Raw genomic sequence first — 26,590 nt, 5'->3', positions numbered from 1 at the left:
CGGCCCAATGTTCCTTGTTTTTTCAGGGATGTGCATATGCCTCCAGCTCCTTAGACAGACTTTGAGGTATCCTCCTTCATATGGATCCACAACTGGTTGAGCTGTATCAGATGCCATGGTCAGACTCTATGGACAGCTACCACTTTGGTGACAAATGTATTATGTCTGTCTTTTAGCATGTATACTTCTTTACCTCCCTTGATAAGGCACACACCATCGTTAGGAATGTATCTTGTATTCCCTGTATGTTTGACTCAGTTGGTGCTCTTCAGGTGCAATAATTCGGCTGCTGCAGAGGTCAACGTTTCTGCTGCAGTCTTTTCCAAGGACGTACTGACCTCGCCTTTGGCTCCTGCCCACCTGCCATCTTTCAACAGAAAGGCCACCTCGTGAGAGCTGCAGGGCCTGGATTCATGCAGTCAAGACTTTGTTCTCCAAGTCAAAATAAGGAACCCTCTTTTTATTCTTCTACTCTTCACCCCCCTGGGGGCACATCCTTCTTTTCTTTTCAAACGTAGTAACCTCGGACCTGGGGTTCTAGAGGCAGTGTCCAGATATCACATAGAAGTGTGGGCTCTGCCATCCTTTGCCCATTCTTGTACCACCAGAAGAAGCAGTCCTAGTGAACCAGGTGATTTCAGACATGCTCCAGAAAAAGGCTATTTTCCTAGTCCTGACTAAGTGGGGGATAGTAAATGTGCAACCTTTCTCATCTGCAAAATGAAAAGGGCCTCAAACCTATCATAATGCTTTTTGGGAAGTTTACCACTAGTTCAAGATGAAGCATATTAATTGAAATTTAAATAATTTTCCGAAATGACTGAAATGTGAGACTCAATTTATAAGTTGGAACCAACCTCTGCTCAAATTTTAATGGAGACACCAGACATGGCAATTCCATTGTCTTCTATTTTGCCATATCCTTTCTGCTGCTGTTTTACCAACGGCCTTCACACAGCACTGGGTCATTGGCCTGTCAAAAGACTTCATATTATTTTGTATTTAGATGACATCCTGCAAATTCACAATCATCAATAACTCTTTCTTCCACCTAGAATGGGCGTTATCTCTCATACATGACCTAGGTTTTCTCATGAATTTCTAGAAGTCATCTTTATGTCCTAAACTTCAGACTTCCTGGGGTTTACAGTAGGCACTAATGCATGTACCCAGAGACTTCCAGCAAAGAAGACTCATTAAATCAAACACAAGTTGAAATCAGACTTGCGGTCCCCCTTTCTGCTCCGAGATCCCTGGCCCCTGAGATTGGCCTCCCTTGGGCCTCAATTCAAGGCATTTCTTTCAGCCACCCTTCACTATCTGGCCTTGCAACACTAGAAAACCCTTGCATTTAGCTGAAAGATTAATCATGTGCAGAGCTATGCTGGCAGGTTTCGAGCATGGAGGTCTGAAAAAGCAAGGCCTTTCTGGACTTCTCTCTAGATGGTATCAACTCAGATGCAAGCTGATTAGCCAGGGATGTCATCTCGGAGCACTTTTGACCACAAGCCTATAGCCTCCTATCAAGACAATTCTAAAAATCAATACCCTATCAAGATTTTCACCAAATGCATGTCTGGGAATACTGTCTTATCAACAACCGTTCTGTGGCACAGTTCATACCAGGTCTTTCCAAATTGAGGGTGGATTGGTTCTTCAGGCATATCTGAGATTCCAGTGACTGGATGCTAGACAAGACCACCTTTCATGTCATTTCTTGCCTTGGAACTCACTGGACCTGTATCTTTGTGACTCATGGCTGAATTATTAGCTTCTGGTCTTTGTGAATTGGAGCTCAGAGACATAGACAACAGGGGCTTTCTGCAGGAGTGTTCCTTTTCTGGCAGAATCCTCCTCTTTGCCAAATGCTAAAAGTGCAGAATGGTCTTGATTTGCCTTCACTGACACCAGCAGGCCTGGTCTTCAGGAACCAGCCAAAGTTTTTTCTTACTTTCAACCCATCTGTGACACTGGATCTGGAGTGTCACCCCATGATCTGGATTCTCAAGATGCTCGGATGTTTGGAGGTCACTGCCAACCTCATCGATGAATCTTGAGCAGGAGGCACCAAACATGCCTACAACTCTATCAGGATGGTGATTGGGATAGAATGTGGATCTCCTCTTTCCTCACTAGCCAACTTGTTGCAAATACTTTCTGCTATAGATTTTTCCTATAGAACTATCAGCCTGTATCGCTCAGCCATTGCAGCCCATCTCCCCCTCTTGCAATGAAGCTTTTCTAGTGAAAGATCCTCTCGCCTGATGAAAGTCATTCACCTCAGAGGATCTCCCTCTGCTTGCGACTCTTCCACCTGGGATATCTTCACATTTCTGTTCTTTCTATCTCGCAGTTTGTCAAACTCGAAATTTTTGTTGAATATACTCCTCATTGACCTAGCCTCTCTGTTGTGCTTCATTTCCTGTATGCGGGTTTAGGATGTTTAGGCATTATCCCTGTCAAGCCTGCATTTTCCTTTGGGGGGAGTTTTCTTCTGCTTCTCGGCTTATACCAAAACTGCCTCTCATTCTGATTTGCACCTTTTCCTCCCAGTCTTCTTTTCCTTCTGCGAGGTGTTCTGCCTTCAAGACTACGTCTCCATTACCTCCTTCCTTCGCTCTTCTGATCAGCTCCTCCTTTCTTCCTTAGCTCGCTGGGTCAAGGTGACCATGTCTGACGCAGACCTTGACACCTTCTACTTTGAACCCCTTCCACCCGGGGAGCAATGGCCTCTACAGCCTTTTTTCCAGGCTCTGGATTGGAAGACATCCTTAAGGAGGAAGAATGATCTCAGGCTGCAGCCTTTAGGATCTTCTATCCTCCCACCCTAGAGCGCATTTTCTCACAGTGGCCTTGCTGGGCTTTCAAGACTGTGTGTAGTCTTTCTACACCTGGTGTATTGCATATACCGTAGATATATGGATTACAAAAATGGTACATTGCATAAGCACCTGGAACCTGGCAGGTGAGTTCATTCCTGCACTACAACATCTAAATCATAGTGCAGTTCTGAATTATTTTCTGTAATGTTCAAAGTATGAAAGTGGGCAAACACATCCTTATGATGCATCGCTTGGCATCATGCATGTGACTTACTCCTGTGCTCAGACCAGATAAGCCCCTTCGGGGGTCTCCATGGAGATTAGCATTCTTTAAACACATGGCTCTGATAGGTCTCCTGGGTGCAGGATTCTACAAAGTAAGACACTGCAGGCAGCTCTCTTGTGATTTAGTTACAGGGATGCTTGTCTCTTATTCAGCAAATTGCAATAAATATTCAGGTTCACCTCTTGGTTTATTGGCTACATGTATCGGTTCGAACGTCAAAGCCTCACCAAATGCAGGCAACAGGCATGGGTCACAGGACATACAGAAAAAACACAGAGCACCTAAAAAGGAAAGCCAAGGACAATGTAGGGGGTAGGGGGAGGCTCTCCACACATACAAACTCAAAACCCAAAATGCCCCATAGAAAATTCATTATTGTTACAGGGATCATCAGTAATTTCCAACTGAAAGGGCCTGTCCTACTGTGCTTAGATTTATTGTCAATGGAGGGCGTGTATATGTTGTGTAAAGGAACTATCAAGGGATATAAGAGAATATTAAAAAATTATTCTTGTAAAATAGGAAATGGTTCACCAAAAGCGTCTTGGATAGTTCTACCAACAGGCTCATTTTATTTTAAACAGGAAAACCTATCCTACTGTTGTATGTAATTAGGGCTCTACAGTGCAAGAGTCTGTCCCTTCATCTCTCAAAAAAGTTGTAAAAAAGAGTCCACAATGCCCCAAATCAACTTTTTAATGTGTACACCCAGGGGCTCATGATTAAATATAAAGTCAGATGCTCAGATCATAGCGGCCGGCGTGTTTCATTGCCAGCAAGACATTTTTGGCAAATTCATCAGGGCATGAGGACCCAACAGTTCACTGTACCACATCGCGATAAGGTGAAGGCATCCCATTGGACAGTGGATTCATCTGCTGGACCAAACAGCAGGGATGAGCCTGCTGCGGTTCCAGTCGTTTGTTCCTACAGGACACCCAATGGCAGGCCCATCCCACACAAAGGATCTGATGATAGCTGAGTCCTCAGAGACCTGACAATCAGACATACTCAACATAACAGGTATTAACTATGTGACATCACTGATCCACAGAGATAAGAAGATGTACAAGACATAGACATAGCTTAGCAAACTATTCTCTTTTAGGAGATTTTAACATCCACCTTGATAACACTACTGACCATAATTCCTTAGATCTGTCCGAGAACCTCGCTGCACTACAACTCCAGCAGTTAGTAACAAAACCCACCCATTGTAGGGGTCATTTGTTGGATTCCATCTTCAGTAACTGTACTGACCTTCTGGTGGAAAACCCCGCCCGCTACCCTGGACAGATCCCTTTCTGATCCCTTTTGGTCTGTCTATTATACATAGTCCTCCTCCCACATTTAAAGTCACTCGGAAAGAACGGAATTGGTCTAAACTTTCACGAGCGGACTGGGCCTTGGCCCTCGAGTCATCAAGACCTTCTCTCGATCCTGACCCCACCCTAGCCAATCGGAATTTTAATAACTGGATTTTGAATTCCTTGGATGCTACTCTCCCCTTAGAATGCATTAAACCCAAGCGTGGCACCAAAACTGCCCCCTGGTATTCCCAAGACCTGCGAGAAAGCAAGCGCCTTTGTAAAAAATTAGAGAGGAAATGGCGTCTGACTTTTCACCCTCCAGAAAATTTGCTTACAGAGCAGCGATAAAATCTTATAAGAACAAAATCACAAACGCACAAGCTGCTTTTTTCAAAACTAAGATCACTGCAGCTGCCTCTAAGCCTAAAGAAATTTACAACATTGCAAAAACTCTCCTTAAACTTCCAGAAAAAATTCCCAACCCTGATGATGCTCAACTTCGTTGCGACGATCTGGCAGAATTTTTCCATGGAAAAATCCAGGCTATATACACCACCTTCCCTATCACCCAGATCCTCCCAATGACTGTCGAAGATGTTAAGACAGAGGTGTTGCCCCTTGTAACTCTTGATACACTCCCCCCTCTGAATCAGCCCATTTTACAGTCCTTGATGTCCCAGATTAAATCCGGTTCCCCCAATGACCCCGTGCCCCCGCGATCTCTGATGTTAGTCAGTCCACTCATCCTCCCCACTATCATGGAGCTACTTAATGCCTCCTTAGCCACCGGCATAGTTCCGCTCCCTTGGAAACAGGCTATGGTAAAAGCCTTGCTAAAAAAACCTAACCTAGATAGCAACAACCCGGTGAACTATCGCCCAATCTCTCTCTTACCTTGGCTCAGCAAGATTCTGGAGAAGCATGTCAATAAGTCATTGACAGAGTTTCTCGAGACCCACTATCTGTTAGATCCTTCCCAGACTGGGTTTCGGCCCTTGCATGGGACTGAGACTGCTCTGATTGCAGTGACGGAAGAGGCTAGGAGGATTACTGATCAAGGAGGCACCGCTGCCATTCTCCTCCTTGATCTTAGCGCTGCGTTTGATACTGTGAATCACAGCATCCTTCTCCAGAGACTCTCCAATCTGGGAGTCTCCACTCAGGTCCTCAAATGGTTTAATTCCTTCTTGTCCGATCGCTCCTTCCAGGTCTTCGAGAGTAATGCCACCTCCCCTTGTAAACCTCTAGAATGTGGAGTGCCGCAGGGCTCTTCATTGAGCCCAACGCTCTTCAACATTTATATGACCCCTCTAGCTGCAATCGTCCGCCCTTTTGGGATAAAAATTGTGACCTATGCGGACGACACCCAGTTAGTAGTCGCCTTAAACCAAACTCAGACTCAGACTAACAATAACCTGAGGGACTGTCTAGAAGCAGTGGCCTCCTGGATGACCTCATCCTGTCTTAAATTAAACGGAGATAAGACAGAGCTGATGCTTCTGGGCAACTCTCCCAACGCCATCAATAACTTCCTCTGGCCATCCTGCCTTGGTCCTACTCCATTTCCCAAGGACTCAATTAAGAGTTTGGGTTTCTGGTTAGACAAATCCCTCAACTTCTCCTGCCAGGCAGCTAAACTCTCAGCCACCTGTGTCGGGATGCTCAGGCTCATCCGAAAAATTATCTCCCGACTTCCCTTTAAAGCTAGACAAATTATGACCCAAGGCCTTATACTCTCTCGTTTGGACTATGGAAACGCCCTCTATTTGGGGGCCCCCCAGTCCACGATCAACAAGCTACAGGTTATCCAGAACTGTGCAGCACGAATGCTCCTGCAAGTTCCCCGTAATGCTTCAGTAAAACCTGGTCTAAAGAAACTGCACTGGGTTCCAATCAGGGAAAGAATTTCCTTCAAGAGCCTATGCATTGCTCATCGTGCTTTTTGGAAAACTGGCGCCACCATAACTCACTCCCTGATTTCCCCCCACCTTCCCACCAGACACCTTAGGGCAGCATCCTTGTTTCTGACCACGGTGCCAAAAATTAAGAGAACCAGAGCTGGCGGACGACTGTTCTCTTATAATTCATCAAAACTTTGGAACTCTCTGCCTCTCCATCTACGTTCAGAACCCAACCATCTCTCCTTTCGAAAGGGGCTAAAAACGCTGCTATTTACCACTACAGACTAGGTCCCTCTACCTTCTAAGCTCATGCTGACCTATTTTAGCGCTGGGACGCCTCAGGGTAGCCATCGCCCTCTATAAAAACTCCTTTCATTTCATTCATTTCATTCATAGAGACAGCACAGACCATATACATGATACAAAACAGAAAATCCGTTTTTTTGCACTTTGTTTTCAAGTTGCACAAGTTATATCTCCACCTTCGGTGATGGATCAAACCCAGATCTGTTGACTGGGTGTGAGTGTTTGATTGGTTCTGATGCTCCGTCCATCACCACCCCCTTTTGTACCGCCACCTTCTCAAACAGGGCATATTAAGATGGGTAGTGCATAACTTAAAGATCCTGGGCTGTGCTGTGTGAAGATGCTGATGCAACCCACATGCTTCCTGTGGCACTTCTCTACAGCCCAATTCTTTTGTAATTGTGAAACATGGAAAATACCAGCTTGTTGTACTTCTCTTTCACTCAGATATTGGTGATTGCAAGAGGCTCGCTACAGAATGACCAGCTTGCAATGGGGCATTACCCATGCATTTCTCCACCTTCTGCCCTCCTTGTAATCCTCTTGTGACTCAAAAGTCAGCCAAGATAGGACGCGACGACCAGAAGTAAGACCAGGGTGGGACGTATTGTGCCTAAACGAGGAAGTAAATGCTTCTTTCCCAAGTGCCTTGCAGAATTAACTATATCTGGGTGATGCTTGCTTCTACGCTGCGTTGCCTAATGCTGTAATATTATTTATAGATGGTCCCCAAATTGGAACACTGCCTAATTTACCGTAAATAAAAAAAATCACAGTAGAGGTCACTGTACAGAGAAGTGTTTCTTCTACTCTGAAGTAAGTATGATGTAAGGGACGTATATCGATTGATAGGTGCAGATTTTAAAACTATCCCCATGTATGAAACCTAGGCACATCTGGGGTAGTTCATTAAAGGGTAGCCAGACCATACTGAAGAAGAACCTATCGTTCATGTTAGACCAATAGAGACTTTTCCTGGATGCACGGGCATGTCCCCTCTATCATCCTGCAAGCTATTGCATCTGCTGCAGTGTGTGCCACCTGCAAGCCCTGGAGATGGTAAACCACTAATGTATCTTAGTCCATTGCAGTTGGACCCTGCATTCCCATCCATCAGACCTGCAGACAGTCCTAGGCATTTTTAGAGCCCTTCATCATGTAGCCTTGTGTACTCTATTACGATTGTTTATGATTTATTTTCTAGTTGTTTTGCGCCTGTTTTGCTTCACTGATTAGGGACAATGGTAGTGTATAAACTTTACACACACATGAATGTCAATTAATTTTCACTTGCCTTTGTCAGCATGGTGGGGCCAACCTTACTCAGTGGTTGGCTGGCCCAGCCACACCTATGACTGATGAATGGGGTGTGTCATTATCAGGACATGTATAACCTAAATGTACACATCCTACTTTTTACATACACTGCACTGCACCCTGCCCTTTGGGCTCTTTGGGTCCTGCCTTAAGGATGACTTACTTGTAATAAAAAGTCAGGTTTGAGCCAGGCAGGAGGTTTATCTTGTCAGGTCGAAATGGCAGTTTAAAACCGCACGCACATGCTGCAGTGGCAGGTGTGAGACAGGTTTACAAGGCTACTTAAGTGGGCGGCACAATGAATGCTGAAGGCCTACTAGCAGCTTTAATTTACAGGCCTGGGTACATTTAGAACCACTTCATCAGGGACTTACAAGTAAATTAAATGTTCCAATGGAGTCTAAGCCAATGTTACCATGTTGAAAGCAGAGAGCACAAGCACTTTGCACTGGTTAGCAGTGGTGAAGTGCAAATAATCCTAAAGTGAGCAAAAATGAAGTCAGCAAAACAGGAAGGCAAAAATGTTGCAGGATAACCAAGCAAAGGATATCAGGTCTAAAAGTGCCCTACAATTTGACAAGAGGCATTGGCTGGAATTACGTATACACCATCCCGTTGCCTCAAAACAACGGTCACTTACAGCACATTTCACTCCTCGCTACCTCCCTCATACCAAATGCTGTCGGAAGTTGCTCTAGAGCAGATCAAGAAAGTTCAGTTGGGCTGTACTACGCACTCAGGTCTAGCAGTACACTGATGTTTCTCAGGATCCTCAACTTATTTTCCTGCACTATAAGAGGGACCAAAGGTGCCAGCTAAAAATGCTCAGGGCTGGTGGGCGGGTGACCAGACCAACGTAATTGTGCATCAATCAATCAGGGTTCTTATAGAGCCCAGCTAATGACCCGTTAGGGTCTCAAGGCTTCTGGGGGTGCGGGGTGGCTGGCTGTAGTTCAGTCGAAGACCAGGTCTTGAGGTCCTTCCTGAATTGAGGCAGGTGTATCAGGTTCTTAGAAACAGAGGCATACGTAAAGCTGTGTGCACATGCAATAGTGTTTGCTGTGTACAGGTCAATGTGTCCTGAGCACTCTACCAGTGGGTGCCCCACACAGAACTGCAGCCCATACTATTAGACCATTGAACTGGAAAACAATTGTGTAGATTTATTTTTGTGCTCTGAAATATTTTCAGTAATCCATCTCAGTACCTGGTGCTTGCATGAAAATTAATTTCCATGATAATAAGAATATTTTATTTGAAAAATCTGTTAGTAAAACTGCTTAACGTGGTGGGAATAGTATTTTGCCTTAAGCAAGGGAACAAGTCGCTTTTCTGGTTTTAATTAAGGACATTTCATATGATAATTGCAGTGGCACTGTCTGCTGTGTCTACTATATTTACTGAGATTTACAATAGGGTGCAAATTGTTTTCAAATAAAGATTGATTCATTTGTATTGTCTGTGCGGTTTGCAGCGCACTACCTTCCAGGAGACTCTGATGCTTTGTGAAGACACCGCCTCTAGCTGGACATCCTGAGGTGGCCCATCTGGAGCTGAAAAGAATGCAAAAATACATTACAAAATTCACTACACAAACTACAAACACACAGGAATTAGCAATGGGGGATAATTGTGGAAATCAGGTAGAACACGGGTGCTCTCATTGAACTCATTATAATAATAATCTATATTTGTAAAGTGCGAACATATCACCCCTTAAGGTTTCAAGGTGCTGGGGGGCCGTCGGAGAGATTAAGTGACCTATTGGCCAGTCACAGGGTGCTGAGGTGAGCTGCCGCCAGAACCGTGAGTCCCCTTCTCCGGAGTCAGCCACTCTAGCCGCTGCTACACACATCAATCACGTCGTTCCCCCGCCCACTCCCTATCCTGATCAAACTGACCCTGCGCTCCTCTCTTCAGCATCCATACTACCTCTTTAACTTTATCGCTTATATTTGCACTATTTACCTCCCGAAAGATACATGAAGTAGTGCATCAGCTTGATTGGGACTGGCATGTGTATTGCTTCCCTTCCAACATACAGAGAAGTCTTCCTGGGTAAGGTACCCAGTATTCCTTTCTTACAGATTTTTACTTATACGTACAAATGGAAAACAATCTATTTCCCTCCCTGTATTCATTTATTGCACTTTCAATTGCATTTATATAGTACTTACTGCCCCTGATGAGGCACGGAAGAGCTTTTCGGAAAGTAGTACGCTACTCCAGAACCCAAAAAGTATTAGTGGTGAATTAGTATAGGAAAATATTAAACTATTTTGAGCGGTGGACATGTGAGTCTGTTAGTTGGATTGAAAAGGATAGTGGAGGGACAGAGGCGGGAAGGGTCTAGAAAGTGTTTATTTGGAGATCATAGCAGTAGGAGGAGGTTTGGGATGAGTTTTTCTGGGAAGTGTAAATATGTTCTCTCAGTTCCACAAAGTGCTGCAGGTGCACAAGTGGTAGGTGAAAATACTATAATATTGGTTTCTAGTTACTAGGTACAGTAAAGTGAGCAGGTGACTGAGGGGCATATTAATACATAGAAATGTGATCTTCTTTGAATAGTCTCTCATGCATCTGGCAACAAATCAGTAGGTGTACAATTTCCTAATTAAGCTTGAATAACTGATAAAGTCCATATGTTCTAGCACTACTGTAAAATATTAATTCTTTCAGATACTTTTTTTTGTATATAAGTATTAGTGCATATTAACCAGTTAATAAACATGGCAATATGCATGTTGCAACGTACTTTGTTTAGCAACCAAAAAAGTACGGTCTGGTACCTATAAAACAAGCATTTGCAATGCAACCGGTTTCGCCTTTGGGACCTTAAACGTTTTTAGCAATGCAGCATATCATCTTGGCTGCTAAAAAACGAAAGAGCTGTGTATGTATCCAATGAGGTGGAATGGTTATGGGAGGCCACATCGCATGTGGGTGGGAAAGAGGTCACATGCCACAGAAGTGCACAAGACTTGTGAAGATGATGCGACGTTGCTGTACGTTTGGTTACTGACCACCAGGGCTGTCACAAGGGGAGGGGCCCGCACTCCCAAAGCAACATGTTTCAATGATGAAACCGAAGGTTGAATGGTTTCTTCTTAACGGAGCTAACGAGGCAACACTATGGAGACCTTTCAATGGGGAAAAATGCCGGTTGACCCAAAAAGATTTGTGCTACTCCTGGTTCGAGCGTGAAATGTTAGGGTATCTCTATGTCACGACAGAGGTGAGATGCAAATGCCAGGGCAGAATGTGCCCTGGCAAGGTGAGGAGGTCCACGGCTCAATATAGCTGTGCCCTCAGCGCTGCATTTGTTTTTATAAGCACTCCAATATTATTGTCTATTTCACATCATTTTTTCATTTTCTAAATGAATAAATATGAGAAGTGTCGTGCTGTGCAGAGAGTCATATCTGCATTGGTGCGCCTGGCCAACTATGTTCTCTGGAGGAAACAGCCTTAATGCCTTATGTCGTGTGTGGGAAGCTGCTATGGGAACACAAGAAACTCAAAATGTGAGGAGTATCAGGGGAAGGAGGCAGCTCCTCCCACCGCTTGTCTCTAACTTTGGTAGCGCAGCCAAAACTGCAGGACACCCGTAGGCAAAGCCTGTTCCCTCCGAAGCTCACCGACCTCGTCATCCTTATCGACACAGGCACGCGCTCGCACCATGACAACGCACCCTGCCCTCAACTACAGAATACACAGATAATCAAAAGTGCCACAAGAGATTCGCCCCACTAAAACACCCACACAACGCACTCTAAAATATACTACACATGCACCCAATCCACCCGATAACACAGTAAACACAAACAACACACATACCCCAAAATACAAAGAACACCCACCCCACAAAATATAGTGCAAAGACACCAACCAATCACGGGAAAAACATGCATTGAAAATGCAATAGGACTCGGATTTCCCTAAGTCCTATTTTATTTTCAATGGAAATACCGGCATGAAAGAAGGCACGAACGGGAGGGGGTGGGGGGTAGTTCTGGTACAAAAAATTACAGATTGCGGGAGGGAACGAGGAGAGACAGGGAAGCAAAACGGTTTTAGTAGTAAAGGGGTTGTTAGCCTCAGAAGAGGAAAAATGACGCCATGGCAGTCAGGAGGCGGGACTAAGACGTCAAAAACCAATCAAAATGCAGGAATTTTCATTGCAGCCAATCAAATTTATGGCTGGAAAGTGGGTGGAGCTTCCCCCGCTATACTGTATAGAGCATCTCTCGCCGAGACAGTGCATGCGCTGCCTAGGCGAAACCTAATGAGATCAAAAATAAATATGATAAAGTCATTCAGAAATGTAAAAACAATATCATACAGCTAGGATCCCTCATCATTAGCTCTCCACTTTTCTGATCCTTTTTCAAGACTGGCAGAATTGTTACTACATAGAAAGTAAACTGCACTCCACTGATGAGGCACAACAAGTCTGGAATTAGTTTGTGTTTATTTGATTTCCTGTTCACAGGGCTCCTGACCTGTCATGTTGATCCCAACCATTCCTTGGGCAGCAAGACTAAGAAACTTTGGAGACAGTTATGGCCTCTACGTAATGGCATGGATGAGCAAAAACGATGGACTGAAATGTGGCCAGAGTAAACAGCCGTGACTGAGATTAGTTTAAGCATAAGTTCTATCACTTTTTGTGCGGTCCATGAGAGTCTCTATAGGTAATAATTAGATGCCGATGTGGCTCCCGAGCTAAATGTGCTATAAGTCTCAAGTTCCACCTCACTGATGAGACCCAACATGACTGGAACCAGTTTGGAGTTTCTTGTATTCAGTGACTCTTCAGGGGTTGCCTTAATCCTAATGAAAGAAAATGTTATATGGCCCTCAAAAGTCAGCCTTAATTGAGGTGCAGTAGGTCCCTCACACTGCGGCCCTAGTGACACTGCACCTTCTGCACTAATGGCAGCTATGCTGTTCATTGTATATCCATTCAGTGGGCACCTGAACTTTACAGTTTGGTCTCAACTTGCAGATGTGCTGGGACCTGCATATAATGGCACAGATGAGCTAAAAAATGATGGACTAGAATGTGTCTCAAAGTAATTACCAGCGCCCAAGAATAACTAAATGATTCCACACATCACTTTTGTGCTTTTTAAGTGGTACTGGTAATATAAGGAAAAGGCAAACCCTCATCAGGACGCACAACAATGACTGTTTTCTAGAGTGAATTTTCTCTGGGGTCAGAAGCCCATGTGAAGGCAGTCATGATGAAGTGGCACATGATTTTATTATAGGCACACACACGATACTATGGTATTCTTTAAAATATGTGACACAGCATGTTTCAACGAGGGCCTGAGGAAATATGATCACATCACCCCCTACCTAAGGGAACTCTATTGGATCTCTTTGCCGGTCCACACCACCTATAAAACCATCAGCATTATTTACAAAGCCCTTACGACCAGCACCCCCCGCTTATCTTGCAGACAAGCTCAACATATACTGTGGTTATTGCCACACCTGCAACCAAGACACCATCAGACTGCAGAAGAGGAAGCGTAAAAAAGAAAAAAAACAAGGCAGCAGGCCTCTTTCATCTATCTGGACTGGAACAACCTCCCCAAATCTATCAGGACTGCCCCAGTGCTACTCCAATTTCGGAAAAAACTGAAGATGTACCTCCTTAAGGAACAATACATCAGAATGCATCAATAGCCCACAAACCAGCTACCTCTCCTATCACTCGTTCACTCTATGTTTGTCTTTGACTCTTTACAGCACCCAGACGCCTTTTGGCCTTTTAGCTAGGTAAGCGGCTGATCTTTATTCCCAAATCGAAGTGAGAAAAAACAGGGCAGAAAGAATATCAGACCACATTGGCAGTTATTTCACTGAAGTACCACAAGCATTTATTAAAGCCCCATCACCAAGGAGGTAGAAGTCCTAATTATGCAGAAAAAGCAACTCTTTTCATCCACCCAGCCACTAATTCACTCTGCAATTGAGATAACCTCCCATCCATAGCATTCCTATGCATCTATCAGCTTTCCAGCCACCAGCTTGCCCACCCACACTCTGACAACGGAACATTATGGCCTCATGACTTCTCTGAAAGATGTATCTGCTGACATATGAATACCTCTTCACATGCTGGTTTAGCAAGGGCCTTAGATAACTTCGACAGATGAAATGAAAATGTGATTTATACTGCGCACTTCTACCCAAAGGTATCTAGGTGCCAAGCTTTAATTCAGAGGAAAAAGAAGAAGTTTTACTTGTTGAACAGCCAGGTTGGCAGAGAGTTCCAAAGCCTGGCTGCACCAAGCACAAAACTTTTACCCGCCCCCCTGCCCCCTCCTGCAGTAAGCTGTTTTGACCACATGCCGGTGCAATCTTCAAGACCGAGCCCCGCGAGCTTGGCAGTCTCCTCAGCCAATCACTGACTTCTGTGCAACAGGCCCCCAGCGCACCCAGCGGCACTGCACCACGGAGTTCTATGTGTGCTGACTGCTCCCTTCGGTCTACACTTTGGTCCAGCAGGTCTCACACAAATCAAATCCAGTCCAGACCCCTGGGCCCACTGCATCATCGCAGGCTGCACACCCGCACAGCTCTTCCGGTGGGCGTACCTCAGTGCACCTCAAGTCACCGTCCAGCCTCCAGGCCACTGCATCATCGCAGGCTGCACACCCACTTAGTTCTTCCGGTGCCACTACCTCAGTGCACCACAAGTCACCACCCAGCCTCCAGGCCACTGCATCATTGAAGGCTGCACACCCGTTCAGCTCTTCAGGCGCCACTACCTCAGTGCACCACAAGTCATCACCACGTGGGGGTAGGCGCGTGCCGGACGCAGTGCCTCAGATGCCACTACCTCTGTGCACCACAAGTCATCGTCCCGTGGGGCTACCCCACAAGTCCGCCAACAGCATGTGCTCGGTAGCGCCACTGGAGCCCTTCACAGTCACTGGGTCACCCCTGTCCCAGGCAGGCCGCTGGAAAGCCTGTGTGGAACGTCTGGAGACGTACTCTGAAGCGCACAACATCCCAGTGCTGCAGCGGTGGCCCACGTGTAGGCGTGTGAGGAGTGTGAATAAATGGCCCGGGGCTCTGGGCGTGGTTCAGTTCTGGGCTCTGGGCGTGGTTCAGTTCCGGGGTCTGAGCGTGGTTCAGTTCCAGGCTGGCCACAGAAGTAACTATGGCGTGTGTCTCTGTTGTAGTGTCACCCTTAATTGACAATGTTGCAATGTAGCATGCATCCAAAGGGTGGGCTCGCTCGAATGGATAAATAAAGGAGCGCTAGACCTCTAGGGGTCTTGGCTCATACATGCCAACTGTTGTGTGTGTATCTTCATTGCTGCAGAATAAGCCAAAGGCCTAGCCACAATCGCAGCGTGAGTTCAGCCAGGCCTGTACTCTACATCTGTGTCCGCCCTATCCTTACCATAGGCCTACACACACGTGGCCACCCACCTTCAACGGGCAACATTACAGTGTTGTTGTTAGGCTTGCGGACATGTGCAGACAGGCATGACAATGGTGTGCCGTAGGAGTGAAAGTGATGCAACTATGCAGCGCACACATGTAAATAGGCTCGAGGGGAGGGAGGAGCAGCTGTGAGGCTACGTAATACACATTGATCCCGCACATTTGCCAGAAGAAATAAATGGCAAACATGAATACCAAAGTCGCACAAATCACACACCAAAACACTTGTAAGTCTGCTAACACAGCATGCAGAACCACCAATTTACACTAATCTCACTTACCTCTCACAGGTGATCAAGCATATGCACACTGCCCGTGGATGATGACACCCCTCTGAGCCGCTAACACCCCGGCCCAGAGTCAGTACAATGTAGCCCACAAACGCACCAGGGGCATTATTGAGCGCACATTTGGCGTGTTAAAGTCACGTTTCAGGTGCCTGGACATCACAGGTGGAAGACTCCTGTACAGCCCAGAAATAGTGTGCAAGATGATCATTGCATGTTGTGTATTGCACAACATATGTGTACGCACCAATGCCCCATGGATCCAAGTGCCAGATGCACCGGATGATGATGAGGACGATGAGGCAGGTGGACCACACCCCACTGCAGCTGCAGCAGGAATAGCCCGAAGGAACACAATCATTAACAATTTCTTCGCATGAGCACGTCACACTGTGACTGTCCTTAGCAATCATCGAACAGTACAAAATAAACACATGAACAGCATGTGCAAATAAATCCATTGCAACACACATTCCCTGTGTGTATGTCAGTCCTCTGCATTAACACATCACTCTGACAAGTGTAAGTGGAAAATTAAGTGCTAACAATCTCACAAATAGCAAATAGATGGTGGGTGTTGGACTTGGCCCTTTTTGCAGGGTCATCCCTGAACTTTTTGCCTTCCTCCTATATTTTTTCTCACCTGTTGTTGGCTGTTTTATGACTCTGGGCACTTTACCACTGCTGATCAGTGCTAAAGTGCATATGCTCTCCCTATGGTAAATTGATGTATAATTTGTGATTCCATGATTGGTTGGTTTGGGTTACCTGACAGACCCTAGTACAGTGTACCAGGAGTGCCCAGGGCTTGTAATCCAAATACTGCTGGTGGGCTTGCAGCACTGGTTGTGCCACCCACAGAAGCAGCCTGTAAACATGTGTCTAAGGTCTGCCGTTGCAGAGCCTGCATGTAGTCTGGTACTGTCATGCTGACTGGCCAAGTGCACCCACTTGCCAGTCCCTAAACCTTCCCTTTTCTTCATATCAGACACCCCTATGGTAGGCCCAAGGGCAGGGTGCATTGTAAGGATAAGGTAGGACATGCCCTGGTGTGGGTGGCATGTTCTAAAAGTGAATTACAGCCATTTTCGTGTTTCCCTATTGCAAGGCTACCTGTTCTCCATAGGCCAGAATGGGCAGTTTGGTTATTACATCTTATAATCCTAACTGACTCAGAGAACATGGTAGAAATTCGAATTTAGTATGCCTGAACTCAAGATGATAAAATACATCTTTTAGTGAAGTTGGTTTTAGTATTCTGTGTTTGAAAATGCCACTTTTAGAAAGTAGGTATTTTCTTGTCTAACCATTCAAACCTGCCTCTGCTAGGCTGTGTGTATTCCTTTGTCTGGAGTTTGAGTGACAGGGCTGGGGAATTCCAGGAGACAGGGTGAGGTGCCCCAGTGGTGAATAGAGAGATCTGAATCTAGATGGGTGGGAGGAGTTGCACCTGGGACCTGAATAGGGCTGTGCCTGCCTTCCACAATGCCAGCTCCACCTCCTGGGGAGCGGCTGATGTCTCTGCCCTGCACAGTGAATGAAGAGAAGGAATCCTGTCAACAAAGTGCTCCAGGGCTGTACTTGCCTTCCACAATGCTGGCTCCACCTCCTGTGGGGCTTCTGATGTTTCTGCCCTGCACTGTGAAAGGAAAGAAGGAGTGATGTAAACAGAGTGCTCCAGAACTGGTTTGGACTGGGCAAAAGCCCCTCTGCCTTCAGAAGACAAAGGATTTCTGGGTATAAATATTGGGACCCTGATCCCAAGAATTTAGATCACTTTGGGAAAACAAGAAGAACCTCTGCTGAGGGGAGGAACCAGAAGAAGCTGAGGAGGAAACTATCCCTAAAACTGGGGGATTGGCCTGCAGTGGTTGCCTTACTGCCAAAGAGAGGAGAAAGGAACTTTGTGTGTACTTTTGCTCAACTTGTGAAGGATCTCCAAGGGCTTGGAAAAGAGCTTGCCTCCTGCTGAAGTCTCAGGAACAACAGACTTCACCCCCCCCAGCTCCCCTGTGTTCTTTGGAAGTGCCTGCTGCTGTTGTTGGGCCTTCTGAGGGACTGCGTGTCGCAAGGAGCTGGAAGCGCGACTCAAGAAGGAGAAGCGTGCCGCCGTCGGAGCTGTTGTCGTCGCATCTCGTAAAGTGTGTCACCGCTGCAGCATCGCATCGAGCGGAAGCGTCTCGCATCATCCAGGAAGTGTCCCGCAACGCCAAAGAAGCGTGTCGCCATCGCAGCCATCGTAGCTGACGCATTGCACCGCATCAAGAGAAGAGTCTCGCATCGAGGAAGAAGCGTGTTGCCATCGCAGCCATCGTAGTTGTCGCATTGCACCGCATCAAGAAAAGCACCTTACATCCACGGAGAAGCGTGCTGCTGTCGGAGCTGCTGTCGTTGCATCGTGTAAAGGGGTGTCGCGGCTGCAATATCGCATCGAGCGGAAGCGTCTCGCAAATGTCGGAGAAGAGTGTCGCTGCCAAGGCCGCTGTCGTCGCATCGCGTAAAGGGTAGCGCCGCTGCAGCTGAAGCATCGAGTTGAGTCTTCTCGCAACATCGGAGAAGCGTACCACATCTGGAAGATCTTCACGTCTTTATTTCTTTGCACCAAAAACGTCATCGCATCAACTTCGTTGCAACACTTTCGTTGCCCTGCGTGTCGTATCTAAAAGGTACATTGACTTAAAGTGTCGCATCTAAGAACTTAAGAGAACTAAGCAACATTCTACTATCTAAAGTAACAGTATTGTGTGTTTTTGTCGTTTAATGGTCTTGTGGTAAATCTATATAAAGAATACTTATTTTTTATATAAAGCCTGTGTGGTGTCCATTTGTATTGTTTCCACTTGTTTACTGTATGTGTTCACAAATGCTTTACACACTGCCTCTGAGATAAGCCTGCCTGCTCGTGTCAAGCTAACGAGGGGGTGAGCAGGGGTTATTTTAGGAGTGTACCCCCTTACCCTGACTGGAGGAGGAGGTCCCTATTTGTCACAAGTGCATACCTGTGCCAACTAGAGACCCCCAAGTCTAACAGTAGGTATGTCACCTCTGCACAGAGAGGTTGTTTAAGGTGTCACATTTTCGAAATGCCATTTCAGGGTGTCACATGTAGTACGTAATCCCACTCATCAATGTATCGCATGTGTACGAAAACATGACATGAAGGCTGTCATTGGTGTTCATAAAAAGACAACAGGGTGTCATTTGAGGTCAAATATGAACCACCCTGATGCAGAGAAGCGCCCTGTGTCTCAAGTCACACAACATGAGCAGCATGGATGTAAGGGGGATGGGGGCACAGTGAACACCTCAGCAACATGGGAGATGCACACCAGCCAAGAAGCCAGCAGGAATACCTTGCGTGGAACACACCAAGGTGTCCCCTGGACATATGTGTCATGTACAGATCACATGTGTACACGGAGTTTGTTGGGTTCTGGTTGGCCTCTGTAGTTCCTCCAGCTTCCTCCATGGTGCTTCTCAGTTGTTTGGGTTTTGTGTTTTTTATTTTTTTGCAGCTTTTATGGTCATTTTCCCACCTGACGTGGAAATAGCAAGCCTAGCGCTGCTTATCGCTGATATTTATATCGCTGTTGGACCCATCGCCACTTTTTTCACGTTCGGGTTTCCTTTTTTATCGGCGTCCCGGATATTTTAACTCGGACATTTGACGCGTTATCAGGGAACTATCGCCTGTTGCCGGCGTGTTGAGAATATGCCGTTAATACGGCGTTAGTTTCGTGCGATAGATGGCGTTATGTAAAATTGCGTTAACCTAGGTTGGCGATGATTATCGCTCGTTCTTGAGAATATCCCCCCATGTCTGTTATTGCTTTTAAATAAAGAAAACTTTTTTACTGCATCCCATTTTCCTTAAAACAAACTAAGCTGCATTTTTCTTTTTGAAAAGAGTTTCCTTTTCTGTAAAGTGTGTTGAAGAGTTGACAGTGGTGCTCTGGTTCTCTGCCAACTCTTCAACTTGTGATCATGCTTGTTGCACTACATGGGTGCGTTTTACTGTATACTTTTATGTTATTTTGCTCTTCGTGCTCTAAGGCACCATTGATACCCCCAACTCTTAACCTGATCTATTTCCCCCTTTTGTTGTAACTTCAACTACTGGCCCATTGTGTTTGTACTCTTGCTTTCGCAAAGTCTGTACAGCGCTCTGATACCAGTATGGGTCTGGTTCGCGCTTTATAAAACTTTTCAAATAAATAAACAAACACACCTTCCTTTTTGCAAATGGATTACCACCTCTTTTGAGGTCTCAGTAACTGACACATAGCATACTGATTAAGCTTTTGAAAGAAATGCCCACAACACGCCCCTTATGGATACCAAATCAGTATCCTTTCACAATTCCATTTTAGGAGATGGAAAAGCTTTTCTAACTCCTTAAATGGACTTAGTACTTCTGAAAAATCATTTTTACGCCAAATCGAAGTATTTGCAACCTAAAAATGCTTAGTACATCTGGCCATGACCCCTTCCTGTTTTATTGATATTACTTATGATTTTTCAGGCTAAGCAAAATAAAAATATGAAGAGGAAAAAAGCTAACGGTATGATTATCAATACATATTCAAAATATGCTAATAAGTAAATCGCGAACAGAAAGCATAGCAACTAGGTTCATGCGCAATAAACTAACTGTCCACTTGATGGCACTGTGTACCTATTAACGGGTTTCCATCGCACTAGCCTACTGCAACGTTTCCATGCTGTTTCTGACTTTCCATGGCTCAACAATTCTATTTTTTTTCAGGTTCCACAATTTCAGAATCTAAGGTTATAATTATTGTATATTGTAGATACAGCCATCTACTACAAAACCTCCAACTGGTGAATCATTACGATGCCTTCTAAAAAGATATTTCGTGCAACAGTCCTTTTAATAAGAATACACTGCATTGACACATGCCCTGACCTAAAGGGAAGCGACACAGAGAGCACCCCAGAACGGTATGACGTGGTGGGACTGGCCAGCCGGCAACTCTCTCTTTGTTTCTATGTTCAAAGTTGTAATCAGGCTGCAGGAACACCCAGGGAGCTTGGTCAGTAATATGGGGGGGGGGGGTGGGGGGGGGGGGAAGGGGGGTGGTTCAGATTTTCCAACAACCACGCTGGCATATAATCGGTGTTAAAATACATTATACAACAAGCAGGGCGCAAGAGAGGGGCAGTGGAGAGGGAGAGGAATGCGGATTGGTAGGAGTACTAAGTGGGAGAAAACACAATGGGGCAGATTTATGAGTTTTTGCCGTAGGGAAGCGCAGCAGGCCTTCCTGCTGCGCTTCTCTACGGCAAAAGAAAAGGGCAGGGATGCGCCGTATCTATAAAATGCTGCGCATTCCTGTCCTTTTCCCCTGCGCCGGCGCACAATGGGCTGCCTGCGCCAACGCAGGCACCTCTGCACCATGGTGCAAGGGTGCCTGCGTTGCGGAGATGAATATTTTTGTACAGGAAAGGAAACCTTTCTGTACAAAAATAAGCACAAGGGATTTGTATGGGTGCTGCAGAATGCAGCACACATAGAAAAAAGGAAAAACGAGGAGAAATAAAGATATTTCTCCCCGTTGCGCCTCCCTTACGCCTCCCCTGGGGAGGCGGAACTTTTGGCGCTGCCTCAGATTTACGATTTCTCGTAAATCTGGGGCAGTGTCAAAAGGTCATGGGTGTTGCTGGGAACACCCCCAGCAACACCCATTGCACGCCCCTTTAACGCAGAACACTGCGTTAAAGGGACTGATATTTATGAGGCAGCATTAAGCCAAAAAAAGTGGCTCAGTGCTGCCTGATGAATATCACGCAGGCTTCTGTGCCACGGAACGTCACAAAAAGTGACGTTCCGATGGCGCAACGGGCCTCATAAATCTGCCCCATAGTTTTGTAAAATAACCAACATTGTTGAAGAGTTTCAAAACAGAGAGGGAGAGTGTCTGTGTGCGTTTTTGTCTGTGTGTATGTAAAAGTTCCTGGTAAAATCCGACATACACCTCAAAATATTCGACTGAAAGCACCTGCACCCAACTGCTCACCACAAAATACAGTTATTGAGGGGGTGTAATACCCCACCCGAAGGCACGCCCCTGGGAAGACAGTGACATTAAGGCCCAAAATTCCATTAAACAGTGACAGTAAGCAGTCCTTCAAGATTCTATGCATCACGTAGAGTTTCCCACCCGCCCCTTAAACCTAGGCACAGCAGGTGTTCTGGGGTGGAATCCACTAGTGAAGCAGCATGAGGATAGGCACATTTGTGACCCAGTTTGGAGTCCAGTGGTAAAACACAGTGGTCTATGTCACTCAGACACGCCCCTTACTATTAGCATACCATCTACACTTTGGCGTTGTGTGTGGCTCCCTAGCAGTTCTGCCCCACCCAAGGAGGATCCCATGGCCAGCCGTGGAGACTGGGGCAGCTCCTCCATTTGAGCCGAGGAGCGGCTTCCCACAAGCCCCAGAGTTGAAAAAACAGTAATTAAGTTTATTTATTACTGTTTTATTTTTCAGTAACCTGTCCTGAACGAAGTGTCAGGACTGGGCTTGGTCAGCACTACCGAGTGGTAGCAGGGAGCTGTGCGCTTTTAAATACGCATGTCTGTTTGGCTAGCCTTCTTGCGACAGCCAGCCAGATAAGCTCATTTTAAAGATCTTTAACCTAGCTATTTTAGACTGCTGGGTTAGAGAAAGTACAGGCCTCCAGTGATCCTTGGAGCTCTGAGAGAGGCCGCAGTATCTAATCATAGCCCTGCTTTCATGCTGTGAACTTCCTGGAAGATACCCGAGGGAGGAGGACGTCATGTTACGAGGTAAGTGAATTTATTGCATTATTATTTTTTGGTGCGCTCACACCCTCGGTACAAGCCAGCCGCCACTGTGTGGAGAACAAGAATGGGGAGGGTCTTTTAGAAAATGTGTCTTTCCGTCCATCTACCGCCTCCTTACATTCCCTTATAGTTTAATATTATAATGTGCTTCGCAAACAAAATATACCATCTGATGTTCTTTCACACAACCCAGATCTCTCCCCTCCAATTCTTTCGAAATATATTAATTACTGGGTCCCTGCCACCTCCTTCTGCTTCCCCTTCCACTCCCACATTGAGTGCACTGCACCCTCGCTATCATCTAGAATTCCAGTAGTGTAGGAAGCATGCTCAGCAGGGCCTTCATGACCAACAGTCATTGTTGACCATGGCTGAGATCTAGTGTCTCCAAGCAATATCTGTCCTGGAAAGTTGGAAGAGGGAGAACACAGATGACACCATTTTTCTCCACGTCCCTGGAACCTGTTGAAACTCTTGGGATGTGGGGGAAGATATGGAAGCCAATAGATCACCACACACCATTCTACTGCCTCCCTCATGTCTCTGGAAACCACCGCCGGACTGGGAACTGAAACCAGCCCTGGCAATCAGCTCAATCGGCCCCCTAGGGACATGGGGGGGTGCGAGTGGGAAGCACCATGTTTAAGTGGATATCAAAGGAAGAAAAGTAATCCACAAGTAAAGAAGGTGAATTCCAAGAACTTTGGGCCTGATGTAGGTAAATGTGAAATACCGATTTCTTAATACCGAATTTTACCGATTCGGTATTAAGAAATCAGAATTTCCTATGTAGGTAAAGATTCGGTAAAAAATACCAAATCCTTAATATTCCTTATTACCGAATCGGTAATTGAGATTCGGTAATAAAGAATACCTACCCATTCATTCCTATGGGCTTGGAGGCCCATAGGAATGAAAGTGAAGACATTCAGTATTACTGATTCGGTATTACCGAATCAGTAATACCGAAAGGTATTTCAACGGTGCCAGGGTGTCCAAAGGACACCCTGTTGCACCCCTGAAATGTGCATGTGTGCACATGTGGCGCACATACATGCCCTAAGGGCATGGATGTGTGCCACATGGCACTCTTAAAAAAGCAAAAAAGTGCTTTTTTAAAGGAAATCGGTCATTAACACCAACTTGAAGTTGGTGGTAATTACCGATTTCTTAAGTCCCAAAAGCACTCTTTAATGTGCTTCCTACATTGCATGTAAGGAATCAGTATTACCGATTCCTTAAATGCAAGAGCAATAAGGAATCGGTATTAAGGAATCGGTATTTACCGATTCCTTATTTACCGATTCCTTACCTACATTAGGAATGGCTCAATACCGGTCGGTAACGCTGAAATTTACCGAATTTCGGAGTTACCGACCGGTATTTACCCACCTACATCTGGCCCTTTATTCTTTTGTCATGAGTCAAGTAGAAGAGCCCATCCTCTGACGACTACTATCCCTGTGATTCCCGTTACTGAATGGTGTTGGGAAATGACCGATCAGTAGAGAGAATGACGAAACATAGAAGGTCATTCATAGGATGCGCCACTCCCGCTGCCGCTTTTGTTACAGGGGGCCAATATTGCAGCACTGCTGCAAAACCGGACACCTGTAACAAAACCGGCTGCCAGGGGTCCAAAAAAGGCCCCCACCCTTCCAGCCCACTGGAGAAATGCCCGGTGCCCGCTACGGCCAGTCCAGCCCTGCTGGAAACCCAGGAAAGGTGGTAGATGAGTGTCCATCACTTGTAAAGCCAGCTGTGTCATTTGAAGACAGGGGAAATGGCTGCCTCCCAGGGCTGTCACATCACAACCCTGAAATAGCAGTTTGGTGATGTCCCAAAAGTGAATTAATGGGTATGGATCCACTGTAGTTGTGTATGGAATTGTCGATTGATGGTTATGAACAACAGTGGAAGACACCCCTCTCTAGATTCGAAGCCTTCCAGAATGCTCTGTTTGACCCCCAACAATGGCGCTTTCTCCCTTCTGCGTTGACTCCACGGTCAAGATGTGCAGAATGAGAGGAGAAAGGAAAGAGGGATCCAGCCAGAACACATGTGTAAAGATGTACAAAGACACTGGATGACTGTTTTGTCCTATGAAGCTCCTTTATGAGTAGTAAAGTACAAATGATGATAGGTACCTTTATAGATGCCCCAACAGGAGCTGTCTCTTCCTGCTCAGTCTCCTCATCCAACTACTCTTCACAGTCACACATACACACAATGACAACATTAACCCTCCACATAGAACTAATATTCCAGGCTGGGCAGCAGCAGGCCGTGAAGGGCTTCGAATAAACAGATCCGAACACATCTGCCTCATTTACAATGAGCACATAAACTGAGACATATAGAAGCAGAACTGAACCATGCCCTCCATTAAAAACTGGCCTTCTCTACCCTTAGTTCCAACCATTAAATACAGAAAAATACACTTGCCATCCTGCCACTTTAGTTACCCCAATATCTAAAAAGGGGTGTCCAGGCAACCTCTCCCATTGCCCTTACCCCACCACACTCATAGTTTCCCTCAATATGCAGAACTATTGCCTGGCATCCTGTCACCTTGCTGTGCATTTTTGTCTACTCTGCTTTTCTCCCTCCTGCTCATTTCTCCATGAGAGAGCAGGGAGCTGTCAACGTGCAGCAGCAGCAGCTTTGCTGAGGTGACACCACAACATCTGCCACTTAACAGCTTCCCTGAAGTCCCAAGAGACCCTTTGACCCTTAGAATGTGGCTGAAGACAGGAAGTGGCAATGGTAGTACTAGAATTGTGCCAGTAAGTGGCGCCATTCCCAGACTAGAGACGAGGCCATTTCTCCACTTCCCTTCAGCGGGTCTGATATTGCAGACAGTAAACAGCCAGTTTGGCTATTCAATGCTATAACATGACATCATTAACATCTGGGAACACATGTTACTCTTCCCCATAATGGCACTGTGTGGGACCCAGACATGACAAGGTATGGTTCCTTAGAATTTCAGTCCATGTACTCTCTTTATTCATTTTTAAATTCCTTCTGGTACAATACTGACGGAGCAAGTTAGAATGGAAGAGGGGAGGACAAGGGTCATGACTACCCGTATCGTCTCATCCCATTTTCATATGAAAACTATTATCGTTTCTGGGAGTTCAAAAGGAAAGACCTTAGGGGGCATATTTTTGAAATCGTGGCAAAGTGCAGTGCAGCAATCCTTGCTGCGACACTGGGAAAGGGCATATATGTGCCATATTTAAGGCATATGGTACATTTCCTGACTTTTCCCCCAAGCTGGCGCACAATGGGCAGCCTAGCATTAATACAAGCACCCTTGCACGATGGTGCAGAGATGCCTGTGTTGCATGCAGGATTGTTTTTGTGCAGGAAGGGGCACCTTCCTGCACAAAAACAATACTTGGAAGCATATTCCTCTTTCTATGTGTGCTGCAGAATGAAGCACACATACGAAGAGTAAATAACAGGTAGAAATGCAGATATTTCTCCTCGTTACGCCTCTCTTGGGGAGGTGTATCTTTTTGGTGCATTCACAGGTTTACAAGGTCTTGTAAATCTAGAAATGTGTCACAAATAATGGAAGTTGCATGGGAACACCCGCACAATGCCCATGGAACGCCTTCCCAGGACAGACTATCATAATGTAGCAATTTGCATTACTCAAACTTTTTGGAGCTAGTCAAAGACACGCCTTCACAAATCTGACTTAAGGTTTGTGTCACTTATGCACCACATTGCGTGGTGCAAGAGCGAAGCAAACCGAGTCCTGAATATGACCCTAAGTGTCTATTCCTCAGGCAGAGGGCCTGCCACCATTCTCTAGACATTATAAGTTACCAATCAACCTGGGAATAGAGGCCAAAACTAGCCAAGCCTTCACATGGGAAGCTCGGCCTACTGCAGCCTAGTCTGCCATTGTCCTGCTACATGAAGATGACCCATAAAGGCATTTTGAGAAATATCCTGTAGAGGTATAAGGACTCATAAAAAACGATCACAAAGAAAGGCACATTGAATGTCACTACCTTTGTTCTTTGTTGTGTGTCTAATTAGCAGCT

The 26,590-nt window shown here is 45.8% G+C and overlaps 1 protein-coding gene across 2 annotated transcripts in view; it reads right to left on the bottom strand.

The window, feature by feature from the left end:
- DSCAM (DS cell adhesion molecule) overlaps positions 1 to 26,590 on the bottom strand; it is a 1,046,690-nt gene that overhangs the window by 283,474 nt on the left and 736,626 nt on the right. For both annotated transcript variants that reach the window (XM_085621230.1, XM_085621231.1), the window contains exon 16: positions 9,425 to 9,495. In XM_085621230.1, coding sequence (XP_085477356.1) covers positions 9,425 to 9,495 — 71 coding nt within the window. The remainder of the gene's footprint in view (positions 1 to 9,424; positions 9,496 to 26,590) is intronic.

Source organism: Triturus cristatus, chromosome 8 (assembly GCF_964204655.1).
Source record: "Triturus cristatus chromosome 8, aTriCri1.1, whole genome shotgun sequence".
NCBI classification, from domain to species: domain Eukaryota; kingdom Metazoa; phylum Chordata; class Amphibia; order Caudata; family Salamandridae; genus Triturus; species Triturus cristatus.
The sequence above is the reverse complement of the archived record's forward strand: the minus strand, read 5'-3'. Positions and strand labels throughout refer to the sequence as shown.